This window comes from Coturnix japonica, chromosome 5, assembly GCF_054131305.1.
Source record: "Coturnix japonica strain WE chromosome 5, WE-NBRP24, whole genome shotgun sequence".
Taxonomy (NCBI): Eukaryota; Metazoa; Chordata; class Aves; order Galliformes; family Phasianidae; genus Coturnix; species Coturnix japonica.
This window is the reverse complement of record NC_140667.1, coordinates 7020920-7044077: the sequence shown is the minus strand read 5'-3', so window position 1 is coordinate 7044077 and position 23158 is coordinate 7020920. Positions and strand designations below refer to the sequence as shown.

Below are 23158 nucleotides of genomic sequence, written 5' to 3'. Positions count from 1 at the left end.
ATCGAAGGTATTCATGAAAGAGATGGAAAGTGAACTTAGTTCTCCATGGTGTACTGATCTTTTATCTGCTGTAGCTATTATTTTTTATGCTGTACATACTTGAATTCTGATTGGGACATTCTTCAAGGCTGACTTCCCATTTTCATTTGAACAAGGAGTAAATTGTAGCAAAGAGGTTGAATAACTGTTGTCACTGAGCCTTCGGGCAGCTGCTGGAGTCCTGATTGCAGCATTATCTCTTCAACATAAATAGCCAGCACCTTTGGTTTCAGTGCGCTGAGTGTTAGGCCATGTCTGTCTTATTTCCACCAGTGTTGCCTTGCTTACAGTATACCTTTATTGCCAGTGAGGATAATGTGGTGTTAAACTGAAATTTTAGGCAAGGCGTAATGCTTGGAGTTTCTTCATGCTTAGCTTTTCAATTTCTCTTCTGGCTGTATCTGCATCAGTAGACGTCTGTAACATAGATGTAGGTTTGGTAAGTCAGACGTTTCATATCTGCATGAAGAAGTCTGAAAAGATGCATCTGTCCTCCCACCTAAATCCACAGAAGCAACTGGACCTGAATGTAAACATTTGTAAATATTTGCAGTCTCTGAGGAAACAAGTCTTGTGATATCCTACCGGGCACTTTGTGCTGCTTTGCTGTCTTTAAGTTGACTTAGGAGAATATAAAAGCATTTGTTTAGAGTCTGCAGTTACAGATCTATACAGTAACCTGAGTTGGAGGGGTCCGACAAGGATCATCAAGTCCAACTCTGGCTTTGCATAGAGCCACCCAAAATTCAAACCCAGTGTCTGTTGTTCCAAGGTCAATGCAGTGAGTGTATGATCTTGCAACATTCTACCTGGTACAAAGAAAGGTGTTTAATTCCTCCTGAAAACTTTAAATGAAGATCTTGTAGTTTCTTCCACTGTAAAGACAAAAGCGCCTATGGTAACAAAATTCCCTAATCACATCTTCTGAAAAGATTCATACCATTAAGTCATGAATTGAGGTTTTAATCATGACGGAGGAAGTTAAATTACTGTCTTCATAGCTGTGATGTTCTTTGTGGGTGAGCAGGTGTGAGGAATGTCTTTTTGGTGCCGTCTTGCTGCAAATTCCAGCTGCCAATCTGCTCTAGTTTCTCCTTTTGTGTTCACAGTGTGTCGTGGGTTTCACTAGAGCAAGGACACCTTCCTGGTGCACTGGAATCAAGCCTGGTATGGCTGTATGCTTGGCAGAAGGTAAACAGGACAACAGGAAGCGTTCATTCAAGTATGTCCTGAGTAGCCCTCGTGAGTAGCACTGTAGCTACACACCGGCTTGGATCTAAATCAATGTCCTTACATTTGGGAACTGTTATACAGAGGTGACTGACAGTATCCAGTGACAGTTCCTATAAAAAGCATGTCAGAGGTTTGGCAGCGAAGAGTTCAGGCTACATCCTTAGTGACAGATCCTCTTTGCAAAGAGGCTGAAGTTACGGATGCTGTTGGTGACCAAGTTTGAACACACAAGTGTCTTGTATTTCTTCCTTGCCAGAATGACTTGTTGTTCTCTCTGATTGCATGTCCTGGTACAGACACAGCAGTACTATCAGTAGTGATCTGTTCTGTAACGTACAGGTCTCTGGAGAGCTTTCAGGTAGAGATTTTCCTGTGAAAGGTATCCTAGCCTTGTTGATACAGTGTGACGTGCTCAGTATGAAATGTCCTTTTGTTTATTTTTTCCTCTGGTTCCTTTTTAGCGAGTATTAAATATTTAGATGCCAGCGTTTTGGGAAGGGGCTGCTAAAACAGATTGGTTTCCTTACTCAGTCCCCTTCAAAGTGAAACACGAGTCCCTTTTTTATTCAGGCCAGATGGTGTGCTTTTTAAAGTGAGCAGTGTGTGGCAGTGAAAATGGGCTGCTTCTTTTCCCTTCTCCCTTCACTTAACTGAACACATCCGTGCAGTTCACATTTGGGCTGAATTCAAAATTAGTCAGGGAAGCTGCAGGGTAAATATGTCAGCGATTGGAAAGGCGGCTCTGCCAGATTGAAGGAGTTTCTGCCCTGCCAACAAGCAGTATAGCAAGTTGGCTGCACAGAGTCTGACATCTGTACAGACTTCGTCAGGATGCTGCTTGAATCCTTCAGAAAAATGGGTGATGGAACAGGTCCTTCTTGTGCCTGTAATGCTGCTCTTCTCATGTTCCCTTGCAGAGTAAGTGGTCACAGAGGCGGTTTCCTTGCAGCCTTACTGGCATTCGTATCAGGTAGAGGAGGCTTCCAAAGCAAAGGGAACAAAATGGACTGTACCGTTTCGGTTGTTCCGTGTGTTGGAATTGTTTTAACAGTTCCATACCCACTGGTGGATTTATGTATTTATTTTTGGAGGTAGAGTGACACACGGGGCACGTTTCTGGGTGTGCTGACTGTGACTCTTAAACTGCGGTGTCTGTAATCTGCAGCTCCATTCCAGCAGCTGATGTTGGTCATATTTTAGGAGAAAAAGCTCTTCTTCCTTTGAAATAGGTGTGAGTCGGAGTTCACTGTTCCCATTCTGCAGCAGAAGTCACATAGGTCTGCTGGCAACTAGTCTGCCCGTATCTTTCGTTTCCTGTTTGGTAAAAAGGTTAGTGCTACATCCTTACTTAGAAGAGCGTTGAGGATGAATTTACTGTATGGCAAAGGAAATCCTATAAACAGTCCGCTTGCTGGATAACAAAATCTGATATCCATTCATGACATTTGCCTTCAATTCAGTAGAGTAGAAGTACAGCCTTTATTAAAGGAGTTGTTAGAAGCATCAGGGACTTGATGGCTTTCGGGGTTGTTGTTTCTGAGTTGGTGCTTTTTGAGGCTTAAAACATTCTTAAATGACTTGGCTTGATCTAAGCTTTTCATTACGGGGGCACAGTGATCCCAGTGAGTGTTTTCAGGCAGATGCAGCATGCCAGGAGACAATCTTGGGCCTCTCTGTGGAGGAGGTGCTGCAGTCCTTGGAAGTGCATCAGTTACTGCGTTGTCTGGGGAGCACCGTGATGCTCAGAGCAGGGAAGGCAGCTCCATACTTGGGGCAAGTCTAGACCCGGCGTCTGTTCTTTGCTGGCACATCTCCCAGGCCTGGAGGAGGCCTTGCTGAAGTGTTGACAGCGAGGTTTCATTCTGAGTAGGTGCAGCTTCTGTGTCGAAGTGGAGCTGGGGGGGAAGAGGTGTGGGCAGGAGGGTTAGACAAGAAGGTGGCAAAGAGCTGCAGCACAAATGAGAATGGCCCCTTTTTCTGATGGGATTGCCTCAACGTACTACCTAAGTGCTTACACTTTGGGAAAACTGAAACCTTGGTAATTCCTAGTTATTGTACGATGCTTATGGTACCAACGTTTTGCAGCAGAGAGTTTTAGTCACAAAATTAAGAGGATGTAGAGTTTCTTTCTTTTCTGAGGGCTGTAGAGAAGGTGTTATAGTCTGCTCTTAAAGCTCTTGGACACCTCTTAAGAAGCTTAGGAATGTGGCATATTGCCATGCCTTGTCACTGCAGAGGATGTCCGTATCGCTGTTTCGTATCTTGGTCTGTTGAAGTACTGGGCAATCTTCCTCCCATTGCAGGCAGCTGTGTTATGGGTGCACTGCAGGCTGCTGCCTAACAGGAGGCTGTGCAATGTTGGCAACTTCTATGCAGCTATTGAGGAGGAGTGATTTTGGCTTGGCCATCACTTATCAGATACAGGTCAGTGATACGAAGACTGATCTGATTGTGTCGAAGTGCTGGTTTAAGGAAGAAAACTAACTCACCCACACTTGTCAGTTGAACTTAAAGCTGCAGAACTTTGATGCTTTTAGGCAGCAGTAGCCCATGGGCTGTTGCTGCCTGTATGTTCTCCATGTTTCCTTGCAGAGCTGGCCAAAGACAGATAATATCCATTGTTGGTTTACATGTGGGGACTCGGGCATAAAGCAGAGTTGGGGACAGCTCTCCTGGATGACTGCTGGCAGTGGCACTTTCCCTAGGGATGGCAGTATGGTTCTGGCACTTAGTTGTTCCCAGTGTGCAGCAAGAAGCTGCATCTTGCAAATAGCAGTGCAGAGAGAGTGGAACTGTTCTTCCTTGGTTGGAGGAGCAGTGATGTATGGGAAGAAACTGAGGTTTGAGTGAAACTGATAGAAGTATAGAAAGAAGCATCCCAGGAGAGTGAGATGTTTGCCAGGAAAAAAGAAATTGTGAGGAAACTTATTGTTTGGGTCAGAAATGGGCATAAAAATACTTCCCAAAGCAGTCCTGTCATGCATCTTCTGAAACGATTATTTAAAACTTGAGAATGTTTTAAGGGCGCAGTGACATCCCCATCCTTACGCAGGAAGGTTTCTGTTTTTGGTTTTTGAGAGGATGTGAACTTGGAGCATATTGCCTTAGATTGGGCAGAAAGATGGGAGATGGAGCTTTCCTCTCATCCTCTGTGTTGTCTTGCAGCTTCCCGCAGCATGATGATTTGAGATTCCATTTATCATGCTGCTCCTGCTTTGGGAGCATCAGTCCTCCAAGCCCAACTTACATTTTGGTCCTGTGGTTGAATCTTTTTGCTTATTAAAATAATTGCCATTATCTGTCTTCCTCCCCTGAAGTTTACCTTTCTGCAATACCCATGTTTTGAAAACAGCGCACAGATATGGAAAGACAATAGATGAAAAATCACTGATTAGAGCTGTTAAAACCTTAAAGGCAAATTTATAGGTTGTCTTCTTACTGTTTTCTTCATCTCCAGTTTCCTCCTGCTAAACCCTGTCTGCATAGCAGGCTTAGTGTCATTCTGTCTGCCTTCCTTGCCTGGACAGGTGTGTGCCAGGGCACTGGGCTGACACCAAGCATCACTGAGTTTGGAACTTCACTGAAAAGCCAGTGTGAATTAGTCCATGTGCTACCTAGTTCCTAGCCCACAGGCTTCAATTCTTACTTTACTTAAATGAAAATCTGCAGGCTAAATACCAGTCTGACAGAAGCATGAGTATATGGAGCTGAGTTCTTGTGGCCTTAACTATTTTACTTGTGTTTAGACCTTATGAAGGAGAGACTTCTGTTTTGAATACTCTGTGAACTTGATTTTTGTTGTTGTTGCAGATAGCCAGCTGCTGCCTGGGAACAATTTCACAAATGAATGCAACATACCTGGAAACTTCATGTGCAGCAATGGGCGCTGTATCCCAGGGGCCTGGCAGTGTGATGGGCTGCCAGATTGCTTCGATGACAGCGATGAGAAGGAATGCCGTAAGTAACCATTGCTGTGACCTCAGTGTGCCTGCTACCACAAGGCTTGTATGGCAACATTTGTGCTGTGTTCTGTAGTATATACTATGCAAGTAATGAAGCTACTGCCAGTTTCTTGATTTCTCTGGCTTTCTAGGCTACATAGTATACCCAGGCAGCAATGTTATGCTATGGCAAAATATCATGAGACCATGTTCAGGAGGGAGCAAGGCCACAAACTTCACATTCTTCTGAAGTGTCTGAGAACTTTCTGATAATTGCTTTTTGCCCAGCAAATGTTTCTTTTTTATATAAGTGCTTTATAGTGATTTTATTCCTCTTTAACCTCTTTATGAGAACCTTACCTTTCCCAGGACACTTCAAGGACATTACTACATCACTAATCTCACTTGTGGAGTAGAATAAAGAATGAAAGGATATCTTTTTAAATTTATTGGTTAAAAGTAGCATGTTTTGTTAAATGCTTGTTTCTTTATGCCTTGTCTTTAATCTCAGTTTTCCATTCCTTTTAAAATAATGGAGACTTTAATAACTGTGCTGTGGAAAATCATGTGCATAGTTCTGCTTTGAGCCAGTGAGCTTTTTTCCTACTTCTAAGGCCTTAAATGTATCTGTACAAAATATCTGGTGCGTTGTAATCTTTATAGAAGCATCAAGCTTGTGTTGCAGCTCTGAAGCCAAGTTAATTTGTTGGTGTTGTTGTAAGGATTGATCAGTTGTGCTCATCTGTTTAAACCTTGGTAGAATTGCTGTTGGTGGGAGCTTGGACAAGAATAAAAAGTGTCTCAAGTTCAGTATACATGTTTTAGTCCAATGTTCTGGATGACAGGAGCTGTGTGACCCGCAGGTTCCTGGTTACCTAACTCTTTTGTGTATGCAACTGGTATTTCTCTTGCTGTTCAGCGTTGGCTTCTTAAAACGAGCTGAGAGATGGCACTTCTCTGTATTTACAGGACACAAAGACAGCGTTTCTGTGTCTGAGAATGTTGCCATTCTCTGCCTTGCATGAATTTTGCTTACACTTGTTAGACTAGAAGATTGTAACGAAGGCTTTCATTAATCTTATGGACAGTTTTTTTTAAATGGAGTAATGAAGGCTGGGCTGGACATTTGCTCATGAATCACGAACAGGAAGATATGCTGCTTGACTCTGTTGAAAAGCTTCCTTACCAAAACCAGTTGGATCAGTTAACAGTAAAATATAAAAAGCTGTAAAATGTCACTACATAAAAGTTCTTCTTGTCGCAACAGACTTGAATACAACAAGGAGAGCAAGGGACTCATATCCTGGGCTGGCTTACTGTTAACAGGTCAGATAAGCCAAAACAGAATGGAAATAAAGCTCATTTGAATATCCAAACAGGAAATTAATATTCATGCAAACAAAGTTCTGTAACATGTCCAGAGATCTTCAAGCTGCCTGTTTTGCATCTCCTTCCTCTTCATTTTAGTGGATAACTTTTAACTCTCTGTGCTCCCAGTGGGCCAACCACTGTATTTGCATTCCTGTGTATGTGTGTGTGTTTGTGTCCGTAATCACAAGGCTCACAAAAATGAAATGATTCTTGACATTGGGATCCCCCTCTGGCAGGTGTGGCAAAGGGATAAGAACTGTCTCAGTGGGGGTGCTGAAGAATTATGCAGAAGGCTGGAAGTACTTTGTGGTGTTAGTTGTTGGCCTATGTCTAAGCACATAAACTTGCTAATAGCTTGAGGGACAGTTCAATTATTTATACATAGGTTTCTCTGATAGTAGTGCCTCCTAATAATTTCCACAGAAACCACAATTGATACAAAGGGCACTATTTGATAGGGTAAATTCTCAGCTACAAAACACTCTTTTCCAGCATAGTCACCACCATTAAAACTGCTGTGCGTTTTTGCCAGCAGTGAAAAGGAGCATGCATGCTGTGCTCATTAAAACCTGCACCAGTGGAGGTGACCCACTATCACCACTGCTGAACACACCGTCTGCTGCTTCTCTGTGTTCACATTCACTGTTTGGTCTGCATAAATGTTCAGCAAGCCTCAATGAACGTCAGAGGTTGCCATTTCTTCTGCACGGTGGAATTCAGTGCCATACCTTTGCTTCATCTTCAATTCCACGTCAGACTCCGTTTTGTCAGCCATTTTGTTTTGCCCCTCTGCTGCCATCTGTCAGATGGCAGCAAAATGGAATGGAACATTGGTGGTAAGATTCAACCTTTACTACTGTACCACCAACGGCCACGTCTGATGTCATGGGCTGTTGTAATGAAATAGGGAGCATTGCTTTTAGAGCTGCCCTTGTATATTAGTTGGTAAAGATATTTGAATGTATGCAGGTAAAAAAAAAGAAATTTTGTTTTGCTCTTTTGATTAATTTTGAAAATGGGCCCACTCTTCTGAGGTACTGTTACACCTGTCACCAGCCAGTCATTTACATCAGAAAGTGATGAAAAGTTGGATTGGTTTAACAACTCTGAGTTGGTGGTAGAGTTTCTAGGTCAGATCCAAGGCATGGAAATGCAACCCTACCATTTTGTCTGGAAAGTGTGAAGGAAGAAGAAAAATCACTTATCTGACCCTCCAGCTTGTGTCAGTCTGTAAAGACAAGCTCATGGATTAATTGAGGCTGTAAAGGACTTTGGATATCATTTGGTCCATCTGCCTGCTCAAAGCAGGATGAGCTCACATCAGGGTTGCTCAAAATCTTGTCTGGTCAAGTGTTGAGTACCTGCAAGGATGGATTGCTCACAGCCTCACTGGACACCTGCTTCAGTGTTTGAGTATCCACTCTGGGATGTTTTGTTTTTTTTCCATAAAACACGTTCACTTTCCAGTGATTGAAGCTGAACCAAAGAGCTTTTAAAGATGTGCAGTGTAATTAATGTCTGGGACTGCTCACCTTATTGTGTGGGAGTAAGAGATGTAGGAGCCCAGGAACTGATCCTCTTGTGTGCAGAAACAGCAGTGGAAAAGTGAGAGCAGCTGATGCTCCAGATGTGCATACTTCACATCTGGTTGTGTCGCTGCACCAGCAGCACTGTTCTTCTGGTGTCACGTTCTGTAAGGGAGGGCAGCTGTGCTTGGATGTGTCATTAGAGCATGACAGGGCTGAGGAGTGTGTGTGGGGTGTGTATGTATGTGTTTTTTATTTATTGTTTTTGGCTAGGCTTTGTTACTTTCCTCCTTTCAGAACAAGGCTCTGCTTACTAAAGCTTACCTTGCAGCAAAATCAGCGTCCTTTGTTTTCTGCTGTGATGTTGCTTCACATTAGCTGAGCTGTTGAGAGTGGAGACAAAGCTGTATGAGTTACTTCAGCAGTGTGCGATGGCTGAGTTCCCAGTGTGTTACTACCTTAAGCCGTGCTGTAAGCTGCTTTGTCTGCAATTCCTCATCGACTAACTAGTTCACATTTAAAGGCTTTCACCTTGCCTTGAAGTGTTTTGTGTGATCACTGAATTCAGATGGTGCTGCAGACTGGTGTCTTTGTGAAAGCAACATGCTCTGTTATTCATGCCCACAGAGGAAGAAGTTTCACACGTGTGTCATCGAGTGCAAAGCCTTTCCCTTTTGGATTGCCTTATGTTTGAATGTGGGTGTCCAGAAATATCTGATGAGTTCTGTACTATTTCATTCTCTCTGTTACCCTTACAAAATGGAAACTTACAGCTCAGATGTTCTGCTTTTTGTTTTCTGCTGCTTATGGGCGGAAAGCTACAAGGACCCCATGTGTGTTGCTCCGGCTGTGAGGAGGAAGTGAGATGGAAGAGCAGAATGATCTGCACGTTGCCCATTCATGTCTCCTCTTTCCTCTGTTCCTTTATTCCTTTTTCTGTCTTCTGCTTTGGAGGACCATCTCTCTTAACCACGTCACTTTGCTTGCGAGATTTTCTTCATCTTCTGCATCTGCCAGAATTCGTACCATCTGTGAGTTTCTGGCTTCCTCTCTGCCCTGACCTGTGAGCGATTTAACACTTCCTATGCCAGCTGTCTGCATGCTGTTTGGCACACAGAATGTCTCCTGTACTCTTGCCTTATGTCATGGTGATGCGGCAACAGAAAGACGTTATCTGAGCAGGAGGGTAGAGAAAAGGTGTAAGAGAGAGGGAAGAAGCTGTTGCTGGGACTTCCTTTGCTGCAGATGCGCTTCTCCTTGAAGCAGAGCATCTCTTTGGCTTTTCTTCCAAACCACTAACAGAGCTTGGTAAGTAATTAATTGACTGTGGCACTGTGAATCTTTGGTGAGTATTCTCATTCTCAGTAGTGCAAGTAAATTGCTGTCTTCAGTCCATCTCCCAAAATGGTGAACATTTTTGTAGCTCATTCCCTCTGGCTCTGCTGATTCTCATCAGCTGGATTGCTAATCAGCCTGTGAGCTCAAGTATGGGTCATGCAGTTCGCTTTTGAACACTTGTGGGCTTTTAACTACTGCTACTACTGGTCTTTAGCTCTGTAGATGATTTGTAACTGTAGCTGAGGTTCCTCTTGAGAAGTGCAGAGTCTTTGCCAGTGTGACTTTCTTGTGGAGCATACAGCTGTCAATTGCATAGCTCCTGGGTGCTGCTCTGGTTATACACTGGGTGTACATATATGTGGGGTGTGTGTTGCTTGCACCCAGCATGGTGAAGCTGCATGCTCTGGGCTGCTCTGTATTCTCAGTCTGCTAGCAGGTGTAGAAGATAACAAAATAACACAAAAGAGAAATACGCTAAGATGTTTTAAAACATCTTGAGGTAAACAGATTATCTTTAATACTGACCTTTATACCTACCTACTGACATGTTGCATTAGGGCCAAGTCCTGTATCCCACTGGAAGGATTCGCTCCTGGAGATGTAAGAGTACAATAATGTTCTTAGTTAAGCTCCTAATGTACTCTGTCATCTTTTTCTTCCCTCTTTTCTTTGTGCTTTTGTACATCTTTGTATTAGATTATTGCAGAAAGAACAATGTGAACACTGAAAATGGCTTTTGTCAGCTAATGAGCAACAGCAAGTGGAGAGATGGCATGTTGCTGCCTTTGTCAGCTAACGAGCAGCAGATGGTGCAGATTCAGAGCATGGCACATCATCCGTGCTAAGTGCCTGGCATGACAGCAGCCAGAATGAGAGGTACCAAATACCCAGAAGTCTAGATTTTCCCTCATCGCTCTTCTGAGAGCCATTTCCTACAAGTCAAGATAGTGCATTCAGCTATGAGCCAGTAGTGGCACACAGTGAATACAGCTGTGTTAGTCCAGAGGTGTAAGCTGCAGTCTAGAAAAAGGCATTTTGTGAGGATAGCTTTGGGGCAGTGTGTTCTTGTGGCAGGAGTTAAAGTATCTCATGTTTCTGCTGCCAGTCACTGCTGTTTCTCATTGAATCCGAATATAAAGGAAAAGCAGGTTTTTCACTCAGTGATAAAGGCAGTGTATTGGGGAATGGCTGAGCAACAGGGCATCATTGGTTCTTTGTAAAAATGTGCTCCCAGCACGCTGTTCTGCATGGAATAGCAAGAGCTGGCCTCTGTAGGAAAATCTGGAGCTGCAGTAGCAAAAACCTTGGCTTATCACCAGCAGTTCAGCAGCAACAGATCTTGCTCTGATTGTCCTTCAATCAGCTAGAGTCTTTATATGCAAGTCTCCTCCGTGGGGGAGAATTTCTCCTTTAAATGAAGTGCATCGTGAAAACTGAATTTTAACAGCATTGCCCTGCAGGCATTGAAGCCACCTGCCAAGAAAGCTTCTGCTGAGGGTCCGCTCAGTTTCTCACCTGATTGCAGAACACCTGGCTCTTCAGACACGTGCTTGCAGGAGCCCATTGCAGTCAGGATGGAAGGGTTTATGTTTGCAGTTCTGGGTTGCATTCAGCGTGGTGTTGCCAATCAAGCTTCTGTTGAGTCCTGCACCAGCAGACTGACTTATAGTTGTGAAGGCTGCAGCTCACATTAGGACAGTCTGGGAAGCCAGTTCAGTCCAGGTGCCTCAGAAATCTGGCAGGAACCTTTCTGGTTCTGCATCACGGAGCTGGTGCTCTTAGGGCATGTGCTGAAGCCAGGGCCCTGGTGGCTTTCCACCTGTTGGTGACAAATAGGCCTGGCAACTCCTAAGTGTGGCACGTTGCATGCTGTAGTACAAAGATGAAGGACTGAGAAAACTTGAATTTTTATCTTCAGTTTAGTTCCTTCTAAATAAAGCAGAAAAGTGAATTTGGGGGAAATGTTTTTTTTATCACTGTGTAGCAGGAGTGTTTTCTTTACCTGTTTGTGTTTTTGTGGCTGTAGCCACACTTCTGTTGTGTTTTCAAATCTCTGGCAGGCTAGCAGCATAATACTTGAGATAGCACTGTAGTTAATTGTTCACTGCTGATACATTGGCATATTAATCCTTTATTTCTTCTTTCTTTTTGCTTCTCTTAACCGTGTTCTTTCTCATGTAGAATTTGAGTTGTGTGTTTATATCTAATGAAAATGTCCTATTATTTTTACATCACTTTATCTGTCTTCTCTGTATTAGATGTTTTTGGTTCCTTGTATTCCATCTAAACACATGGAACGTTTTATATAAATGTCTGCCATTCTCAGATGACTTTATTAATCTTTTGCTGTTGTCAGGAGGTGGAGTGAGGGGGTGGGTTGCATGGCACACATAAAATTGCATCATTCATACACGTTTGTATATCTGCATGCTTGCACTTGTTCTTCACTGATCTTGTATTGGTGGGGAATTAGACTGGATTAGCAACATATTGGATTTTGAATATACAGTCCACTGTAACCTTTCTTATGTTCCCCCAAGGTTTCCTGTACATTTTTGTTCTGTCTCCAATTTAAAAACCACCTACGAGACAAAAGTTTACTGCTCCCTCTGGTGTTCACTTCCAACAGGCTTTACTGCTCAGCGTGTTCAGGAGCAGAGTCTCTGTAGGAAGGTGTTTGTAACAAACAATTACACACAGTTGTGGGTGAGATATAACAAGTCTTTTCATAAAGATGTTAGATAAAAACCACACTCCACAATTAACAGCCAGGAGGCTTTTCTGGAGTATGTGCTGAATCTGTTCCCATGCTTTAAAACCTTTTCAACTGGAAAACTGAAATTCTTGCAGAACAAAGGCAAGTTCATTCATTTTTCATCTTCAAACTGGTGCTTCGGTTATGTGTTGATTGACTGAATTATATCCAGTTTCAGTAAAAAAAAAAAAAAAGAGGTAGTTTATCAGGGACTGTAGGTGTTAAAAGCTTAATGATGTCAGAATGATGGAAGGTTTTTTTTTCTCTTAAAAGAAAAAAGTGTACTGAACCTGATGAAGCTGCTCTGTCATTTGAGAAACCCTTGAGTGGGAGCCTGTTGCAGTGAGGGCGGTAGGAGGGTGGAGAACTAAGCAGGGACTATGCCAGCAGAAAACTCATGTTGCATGTTTGGAAGCCTTAGGTGAGGACAGACGGACTCCTTGTCCTTCATTCTGTGCTGGTGTAGGGTAGATTTCAGAATAGTTCCTTTAGATTTACTTATTTACTACTGTTCACTGCTTAAAAAGAAGTTCTGCGGGGTCTGCCCTGGAGATTAGGAGCATTCTTCAGCTTTGTTCTACAGGAAGATTACAAACTGGAATTATGTTAAGGCACATTATGTATTTATGCTTTTTTTCCTGCATAAATCACAAAATGAAAGGGGGAGAGATGGATCAAATCTACTAATAGTCATTGTTCTCAACCCAAATCTTTCTGGTGGCAGTCTGAATTCAGATGTTTGTCCTCACCTCTCCTTAGGCTTTGCTGTGAGAGCAGTTGAATTCATGACTTTTAAGTTGCTAAGAATAAGTAACCAGATCTACTAGATGCTTTAAAAGACAGAGAGGAAAGGTCTTGTAGAGACAGCATGTTCTTCAATCTCTGTAAGCTATTTAATGACTGCTTATTACCATAGTACAATTATTACAGCTGCAGTTGTTTAGCTTGGGTTTAGCCACTCAGCAGAGTCAGTCTGATGAATGGCTTTCATGTGCAGGAACAAAGGGCACAAAATAACTCTGGCTGCTATCCTTTTAAATACCAGGCTTTAGGGCTCAACAGTCAGAGTTCAGTGCTCTGAAGAGTGGGATGCAGCCTTTTGTTAATAAGAAATGTCTCCCCAATTCGGAAGTATCATCAGTAAGCTCTAGGGATTGTCTAAACCAGCTGAGGTACAGCAGCAGATCCAGACTCCCAAGTAGTACTGAGCTTACCCATCTGTAAAGATTATTGCCCATACATTGTTTAATATATCATAAAATCATTTCAGTTGGAAGGGACCTTCAGAGGTCATCTAGTCCAGCTCCCCTGCAATGAACAGGGACACATGCACTAGATCAGGTGTGCACTGCCCCATCCATCCTGACTTTGAATGTCTGCAAGGACAGGGCTTTCACCATGTCTCTGGGCAACCTGTGCCAGTACCTCATCACCCTTTTTATAATAAGCTTCTTCCTTATGTTCAATTTAAATCTCCCCACTTTTAATTTGAAATCGTTTCCCCTTGTCCTGTCACAGCAGAACCTGCTAAAGTCTGTCTGCTTTTTTTTTGTGGTACCCATTTAGATATAGAAAATCAGCTCACTTCAGAGCCTTCTCTTCTCCAGCCTTTCTTACCCTTCTTTGTGCCTCTTGCCAAGTTCAGTTCCAGCTGGGCCTTGGTCTTCCTGATCCCATTCCTACAGAGTCTGGCAGCATCTCCATACTCCTCCCAGGTTTCCTGTCCCTGCTTCCACTGCCTGTGCATTTTCTTGCTCTCCAATTTGACCTTCAGGTCTCAGTTCAACCATGCTGGTCTCGTGTCTTCCTTTCATGACTTACTACACCTGGTGATGCAGAGTCCTTGTGCCCTAAAGAAAGCTTCCTTACAGATCTGCAGGCTCTGCTCTGCTCCCTTGTTGTAAACTGTGTTTTATCGGTTTATCACATTTTATAAAAGATAGTTCAATAATCAATACTTACAAGTGAGTGATTTAATGACCTGCCAGTTACAAAACTGGAACATCAGCATGGCAATTACTTTGTCACTTGAGGATTTTATCTTAAGATTCTAACACAAGAAGTACTAGAGCTTATGCTCTTCAGTTCTAACCTCTGTCTACTGCTTCAGGAAGTGTGGAGTGGCTCTGTCATGGCTCATGGTATTAACTGAAGGCTGAGGTGGCTGTGACCTTCAGGCGTTGTCTGTGTGCGGTGTGGAGATGATGACAAGCTGCTGTTGTAGGTAAATGAGTCCAGAGGCAGCTGAAGGGGTTGGTCTGTGTTTGTGAGGTAGCAAGCAAAAGTGCTCTGCAGTCCCTCGATGAGTGCGAAGGTAGATGACATAAGAAATGAAGGCATGTAGATAACTATAAAAGCCATGTATTAAAATAAGTAATATGACTACAGAAACATCACGACTTCAGAATTCTGTGTTCCTGCTAAAAGCTGTGGGAAATTGTGGAAGTATTAAGCTGTCGTTTTCTTCTCCCTCCCCTCTGGAGTATGATCTGGGAATTTAACTTTCCATATAAGCAGGACTAACAGTACCATTGTGGTCTCCTCCCTTACGTTACACCTCAGTCAAGTGCATTCCAAATGCCTGTGGGGAATGCACAATTCTGTAATGAAATCTGTAAGTAGGTAATTCTTAACTCCCTTTTTTTTTAATACATGGGATGAGAAAACTGAGCAACAGAGCCAGAACAAAGGAAAAGAGAAACATTCTACCAGAGCTTGCAAACTGCAGAGCTCACACCAATAAAAATCTGCAGTCAAAGTAGATTATGTGTATTTATGTTAATGCGGTGTTGTCATGTACCAAGTTTCCAGGCTGCCAGATGTTGTACAAACACCAATCTTACAAAGTTGTACAAAAACAATCTTCAGTGGCCCAGTTCTTATTTACAGTGCACTAATTTGTGTAAAAGGCTAATGAAATTAACAAAACTTTATTTATTTATTTATTTTTTCCTTAACAACTAGAATATATAGCAGAAAATTAGGAATTCCTCTATAAAAGCATGCATTCGCTTAGAAGACCTCTGTCTTGAGATTACTGAATGTTTTTAAGTATTCTTGTTTTTCTCACTGCTTCCTTTTTCTCCTGGTTATCCTGGCATGTTCACTGCTTGATGCTCTAGCGCACCACCTACAAATAACTGTCAGTGTTCTTGTTCTTTTAAGGGTCTTTGAGTTGTAAGGACTCTCGGGAATCAAGTGCTCTCAAGAGGTCCGAGCCACAGTGCTGGATGCAGTCCTTTCCTGGACCTGCTCACCCACAACCATCTGTTGCACAGCGGTGCTCTGAAGGCCTACAAGGCCCTTTGTGGTTACTTCTTGCCTCTGTGTTTTTCTGTGTTGTCCATATTCCAGAAGCAGAGTTTGTATTACCAAAGTCTGACTTGTGAGATGCTAGCAAATCTCTGAAAGCCAAAAGCAAACCTTGATCTCCCAACCTGTGATAGCTTCCCATAGTAAAACTGACTGTGCCATAAAGCTTTTACTATTTTGTAGACGTTGCTGAGCTACTTGTAGGTAAGGTAACCACAAGAATCCAGTCTGTATCTCAGGACTTATGAGAAGTGAAACAGAGATACAAAGTTGCTGCTGAAGTCTCCTACTGGCTGCCTTCTGGTTTACTTCCACTGACACAACTTGCAAGCTATTGAATGTCTAGGTTCTGCTGGCACTCATGCAGAGTAAGGGGTGCAGGTACAGAGCCATTATATTTCAGCTTGGAGTTGCTGTATAGAAACTGAGCTGGGAAGGGAGAATCATCCATCTACAGCAAATGGCTTTTTAGCTGCTGTTTCCACATGCTGCTCTCAGGGTTATACAAACAGTTTGGAATGCCATTTGGCCAGCAGTACTGCTGGAAGATCAGCTTTAGTAGAGTTTGTATCAAGTTTCTTAGAGGGATGACAAACATCACAATTTTTTAACAGAAGAGAACATTACACAGTGCATGAAATGAGCATCTGCATTAATTGAGAAGATGCTGTAAACCAGCTGCTAATCTTTTTGCTACCTACTCAAATGGCTCACAGATTTGGGCTATCGAACTAGAATTAACTCTTGTTTTCACTCATGATTAAGCAACCAAATACTTAGAGTAGCTATAATACCGTTTATAATGAAGTGACCATGGTGAAGATCTCATTTGAAGCTCAATTACAGAAATTTACACATGAGTAAGGACATCCTCTAACATTTGATGGCTTTTTGTACAAGGAGATAGAGAGGGTTTGTGGTGCTAATTACTTAATCCCATTGGCAGTCTTCTTTAGATGCATGTCAATAGGAAGTCTGACGAGAGCCTGGAACTGGGACAGGTTTACCTGTTGGGTGCAGTCAATGGCAGCGTGCAGTGCAGATCAGGGAGCTGTCTACAGAGAGAGTGAGGGACTGAATCCTTGGCACACCAGTACCTTCGTCAGGAGGGTTCCCCTTGCTGCTGGCGTCCCTTAGTCCTTTCTGTCCTGCTTATGTGAATGGTGAGTAATAAGTTTGGAGATGTCCTGAATTTAGTCAGCGTAACAGTTGACCTAGAACTTGTACCTTCTATGAAGTTATTGTTCATTTTGCTTTTTAGAGGAAAGTAGTGACCTCTAAAATACTTCCTTTAGTGAGAAATCACTTTGCTAAATGAACACAGGTCAGGGTTTTTGTCTGCACTTTCCTCTAGCGTCTCATCTACTTTCTGACAATTTTGTAGATGGTTATTTAGACTTCTAGACCAGTAAAGATTACTTTGAGGAGAGATAACTTTAGTCTTTACTAAAAGTAAACAGCCTTTACTTGTTGTCAGAGTACTCTACTTCTGAAGTGTCATCTCTTCCCACATATAAACTCATGAAGTTAGATGCTTTTGTTTTCAGCTGGAGAACTGGCATAGCAGACAATTGTGTGAAAACAAAATGCTAGCCCATAACTGAAGAAGTTTTGTTGTAGCCTTCTAGTCGTGTTTGAATATCTTGGAGTGAAGTCAGGCATGTCAGAATTGCTTTTGTAAGAGGATATTCATATATACAGTATGCAATTCTATATAGTTTATACTAAGTCTATTTTTTTCCCCTCTACTGTTCATCATATTGCTGAGAAATAATAAAACAGATTACAACTCTTGAAAAATACTTCTGTTTCACACTTTATGCCCTAAAGTTAGTAAAATGGTTTTCTATTAATACTGTAGAGCTGTGCCTGCAAGCTGTTAAATCTGTGGAAAGTACAGCTGGTCCTGACTGGAAGTTACTAATTTATTTATTTTTTTAAAGATCCTTAAAGGAAAGGAGTGAAAGGATTGATTGATTTCTGCATAGCATAAGGAGTGAGTTCACATACTTGCATACATGGCTGCCAAAACGGTTCTCTTGAACTTAAGCAAGTAAGTCTGGGGGGAGTGTTCGGCAAGCTTATACTATAGCCAGCAGTTCTCTGTGAGCATCTTAGCCCTGTTTTTTGGGTCTGAATTTTTTCAGTGTAAGTACTGTTTCATGATAATGTTTTACTCCTGGGTTTGGGCCATATTAAAAGAAGTGTGGCCATCGGATTGAGGGCGGTGATCTTCACGCTCTACTCTGCCCTAATGAGGCCACATCTAGAATACTGTATCTAGTTCTGAGCTCTCCAGTTCAAAAAAGATAGGGATCCCCTAGAAGTAGTCCAGCAGGGGGCCACAAAGGTGATAAAGGTCCTGGAGCATCTCCCAGATGAGGGCAGGCTCAGTAACCTGGATCTGTTCAGGCTAGGGAAAAGACTGAGGGGGGAACTGATTTATGGTTATAAATAAAGGCTAGTGGAATGGTTGGCAGGAAGCTTTATAGACTCCAAATTCAAACTCCAAATCGCAGGAACCATAGAGCATCCTGAGTTGGAAGAGTCCAACAAGGGTCATTGAGTCTAACTCCTGGCTCTACCCAGGACCACCCAAAATTCAAACACTTTGTCTGAGAGCATTGTAAAGGTCTTCTTGAAGTCTGGCAGCTTGGGGCCATGACAGCTGCCGTGAGGAGCCTGTTCCAGCCTATGGTGAAGAACCTTTCCCTAACCCCTAACCTGACTCTCCCTGACAAAGCTCCATGCTGTTCGCTGGGGCCCTATCACAGTCACCAGAGAGCAGAGTTCGGAGCTGCCCATCCACTCCTGTGGGAGCTGCAACCATTGAGGCCTCCCCTCAGCTCCTCTATAGGTGGAACAAAGCCTGGGAAATATTAAGAATTGGACATCTCTTTGTGGCTAAGCATTAGGGCCACACTTTCTCAGCAGCAGTTTGGCTGGCTGGTGTGTCAGATGCGAATATGGACTTCTTGCTTTGGTGACAGGTGGGGAATTTGTTCTTGACGCATTTGTCCTGATGCTTTTGTTTAAAGACTTCGGGCATGGCACTGCTTCAGACCTTCTTATTACTGAATTATTTAGCTGAGATCAGGTTGCCTCAAGACTCCAGCACAGAAGTTTCTCTTTGAATTTAGGTAAAGAATTAAGGGTCTCAGGTGTCTCAGCTGTGGGTTTTGCATTGCTGGTATTGTTGTGCACAGGAGCTACTTCAGGGTAATTTATCAGCCTGTTTTTCTACAAAGTAATGGTTCACCTTTTCTTTCCAAGTGAACCTTGGATTCTCTTCAGAAAATGTGGTAGGTGAATACATCAGTGATACATCCTACCTCCTACTTAACTGAAAACCACTGATATAATCAAAATAAATAACAGTTAAAAAATGCGGGAGAGGAACTTGCGGGAATTTGCTTTGGGAGGATACTAAATCAAGCGTGAGTTACTATTGCTGTGGTTTAAGGCTGTTTATATGCACTCTGCTGAGTGATGGAATATGGCTTTGCTACAGCCGTGTTTCATTTTTAACCCTGGAAAAGAGGATCCCTTCCACATTAATGCTGACGCTTCTTGCCCCCATTTGGTGTGTATATATATATAGATGTATATATATTTTTCCCCTGCATTTCTTCTGTTGTTTCTGACTTTGTCCTTGCCTCATAAAACTGCCCATTTTGATGTATTGATCCATATGGCTACATAGAAAGACTGCCTGCTACTAATCCAGATCTATTAAAAAAAAACCAAAAAAACAAAACAGGAGCTGCAAAGGCATCTTCTGTGTTTGGTTCAGAAGTAAGAAGAGAAGTTTACTCAAAAGTCCTTAAGTTAGAGAGCTGGCTTCTTTTCTGTTGTTCTCCTGTAAGTGGTCCACGGATGGCAATGTGGCATATTGGCAGTGTTCAATGCTCACCTCCTTGCAGTCAGCCAGGCTTTTGTTTTCAGGGGACTTTCTAGCCCACAATGCATTGTAGAAAATGAAGTTGTGATAATCTGGGGGGAAAATAAATAAATAAATAAAAGGGAAAAACAAGCAAACAGTTAAATTTATTCAGGGCTGATGACAGGGCTGAATTGGCGCTTGCCTTGAGCAATGTAGTGGAAGCATCTGCATTACTCTAGCTGAGGGCAGCATTCTCTTCTCCCTGCCATGAAGAGTTGCTGTGCAGTGAAGTAAAAAAGAATATGAAGTACTAGGGATCAAATGGGGTTCTATAATCGCTTCTTAACCACATTTTGATGTTATTGTTTGTATTTAGTGTTATGAATGGCTGTGTGAGTGCTGTGAAATAGATGCGGTTTATGTCCTGAGGAGCTTTATAATGAAAGCTGTATGATGGAGAGTTGTATAGTAAGAGATGCAATTCATGTTTCTTTTGCACCTAGTTTCCTATAAATTGTGCTAACTAGAGGAACTATTAGTTCCTGAATTTGACTTTTGCAGCCTTAAAAATGCTTTAATGGAGATCTCTTATGTTTCCTATTATTCTCACAAAGGCACTAACTCACTTCATATCTCTGTATTCCCCCTTTCCTTCTCCAGGTGTTTCCTGACTCTTAGTTCTCCTGTCTTTGCCCACTTTGGTCTCCAGTTCCCATTTTTTCCAAACCTGCTGCCATGTTCATTATGCCTGTCCACCTTGGATTCTTCACTTACGGGCTTCCCAGAGCAACCTGTGCTGCTAATGAAGTGTCTTTAACCTTTGTAAGACATTCCCCTAACGTTTGCAATCTTCTGTGCATTTCTTCTCTCAGCGAAAGCCAAGTCCAAATGTGGTGCCACCTTCTTCCCCTGTGCCAGTGGAATCCACTGCATCATTGGCCGCTTCAGGTGCAACGGCTTTGAGGACTGTCCTGATGGCAGCGATGAGGAAAACTGCAGTAAGTATCCGTCTTCTTCCCAGTGAAGGCATTTTGTTTTCGTTCAGCTAATCGGAGACAGGAAGCACTAGTTAGTATTTATTTTGAGTCAGATAACCTGCATGATCTGTGCCTTTTTTTTTTCCTCTCACAGAATCACTCAGTAGCATCAAACATTGATAGTGTTAATAACAGGCAAATCTGGCTCAACAGGAAATGTAAACCTTAGTACTCTTCTCAGAAGAGTCTCTTCAACCTTAGTGTTGTCTGATGCAGGCACTGCCTCCTCCAGCTTGTTACAGGGCATGTTTTCATGGCTGTTGGTTCAGCATCACAGGTGACAGTTCTGCAAAAGAACGATCATTTCTGCAGCAAGCAGTTCACGAGTAGTGGTAGAGTGACACCCAACTTCTTCGCAAGCCACTGCATTTCAAAATGGCAGGATGGCCTAACTAAGGCAGGCAAGCTTTTACCTGCTTTTGTTTCAGTTTTGGTTGTTTCCAGTTTTCACTCATGCATACACAAACACCGCATCTTTTCCATGTGTACATTCTCCATCTTTTCCTCATTTGCTGTGTTTATGTATTTATTTATTTTGCCAAGCAAAGTGAGTGATTTCTTCAGTGGAGTTTTTCTTCTGACTGATTTTAAGATGTGTCATTTTTGAGCCAGTCATTGCTATCTCCTGTTCTGCTGGCTGGTCAGCACCACTCTCAAAATCTTTTATTGCTGTCAGTGATAGAAAATCTCATGTAGCATTTACAACGCAAAACCAGGCCTTGTTTAAAAAGGATCCAATCGACAACAGTGATTTTTTAATAAGGTCCAGCTTCGTTTTGTTTTGTATGTAATGTCTGCATGTTATATTAAGACTTGATTGTAATTTTGAAATTAGATTTGAGCTGCATGTTTACTTTGAACAGGTTCTCTGTATTTCAATGTAAAGCGCATTTGTCACATATTACAAATGAGACTTAAAATTGTTTATTTGCTTATTTCTGGTCACTGGGGAAGATTCTTTGTTCATTGGTGCATTTAGGCTTCTCTGTCTGTATGTGTTCTCAAACAACAAAAAAAGCCAGGAAAGGGTTATTTAGTGAAACAGGATCTTTAAGGGAGAGGCAGGTTCTCAAAATCAGAAATGCCTGCCAGTGCATGAGTTTGAGCCCCTGAGCTGTTCAGCATCTTGCAGCAAAGTCACGGCAGAGATATCATTTGAAGTATGACTTGACACGGACTAAAACCCTGTTGTGTGGCTGCATAGATCTGTTGTATCTGTAAGTCTGGCAGGGATTTATCTAGCAGTAAGGAAAGGTTATGTTCGATCCAGCAGCCCTCCTGCTATTACCGGGAGCTGTTAAAAGCCCTGATGTTGCGTGGGTCTGTAGGCGGAAGCCTGCAGCAAATAGTCCTCCTTCTCTTGTTGGAGCAGGCTGGGCTTTTCCTTTTAATATCATGTAAAGGTCAGGAGGAGGACAACAGACACCAGCTTTCAAAGATAACAAAAGGGGAGATCTTTACAGAGATCTATCACTGTCTGCTTCTAGGAGGACTTGCATTTCTTGTTTGTGTGCCTCCCCCACATGTTGTGGTCTCTATGGCAGCATGAACAACCTTTAAAGGTGCCATCTGTTGCTGGGCGAGACTCTGCTTTGGCTCTTGGGAGGGCTGTGGTGGGGTGATAGCACCTCAGCAGAGGATGAAGTTTGTGTAAGAAGATTGAAGGCTAAGATTTTATGGTCTTTGGGTTATACTTAAACAAATGGGCTAGAAAGAGGTTTTGATGAATGTACTTTGAATATCCTTGAGGTAGTGGGCTGACAAATGGCAGGTTTCACTTTAAAGCACACCACCTTGGAGCTAGTTACGAATTCCTTAATTTCCCCTGTGTGTGGCCTGTAGCTCTAACAAGGCCTTAGGGCTGATAATGGGCTACTGATCTTCCTTTTCCTCTGTGCTATTGAAGTGCATGTGTAGTATTTTCCAGCACATCTGAGTGTCTAGTCTCAGCTTTGCTTGTGGAGAAGCAGTGCTGTAGGTCCTAAAGTGACCTGCAGAATCAACATGCTATGCAAGTATGCAGCAGTTCCAGACCAAAAGAGATTTTGCATGTTCGTAGTAAATGTGCTTTTGGGGAGCTGGAGGAATTGCCCAGATGTAGGGAGTATTTGTAATGTATATTGGGATACTGCAGATTGTTATACTTGTTTAAAGTGTGTTTTCTGTTGTTGCTTTTTTTTTTTTTTTTTTTTTTTTTTTTTTTGGAAAGACTCTTTAAGGGCAGCTCTTACTTAAAAGAATAAAAAAATAGGAAGCCAGTGAGTATTTGGGACTGTAATCCCCTTTGTTATTGTGGTGGAGAATCACTTTGAAGCAGACAAGGCATCTAAACAGCTTTTTAAGATGTTCAGTTGGAATGCTGCATTCAGTTTGAGTCACCTCATTATCAAAAATTGGCAGGAGTTCAGAGAAGAGTGACAGAAATTATTAAGGGACAGAGAGATCGATTCATGAGAAGATATAAATTATGCATATCTCAGCCAATGCGTGACTACGTAAGAAGATAAGGCTGTATGTGAAGGGTGCAGACATCGTTGAGGGGGGGATTATGTAGTTATGTATGCTGAAGTATAGCTAAGAGTAGAGGGATGAAATCGGGGATGAGAAAGCAAGATGAATATCAAGGAAATCTCCTTAGCAGTGAGACACATTGAATCTGTGATGTAATCTCCTAGAAATGGAGAAAACGGTACTTCCTGAGGCTTTTATATGAGACTATATGT

At 42.4% G+C, this 23158-nt stretch overlaps 1 protein-coding gene across 5 annotated transcripts in view; it reads left to right on the top strand.

Annotated features, from left to right (window-relative positions):
• LDLRAD3 (low density lipoprotein receptor class A domain containing 3) overlaps positions 1-23158 on the top strand; it is a 124757-nt gene that overhangs the window by 50871 nt on the left and 50728 nt on the right. For all 5 annotated transcript variants that reach the window (XM_085548188.1, XM_032445214.2, XM_032445213.2 and 2 more), the window contains 2 exons: positions 5083-5229; positions 20271-20396. In XM_085548188.1, the coding sequence (XP_085404314.1) occupies positions 5142-5229; positions 20271-20396 (214 nt within the window). In that variant the 5' untranslated portion in view covers positions 5083-5141. The remainder of the gene's footprint in view (positions 1-5082; positions 5230-20270; positions 20397-23158) is intronic.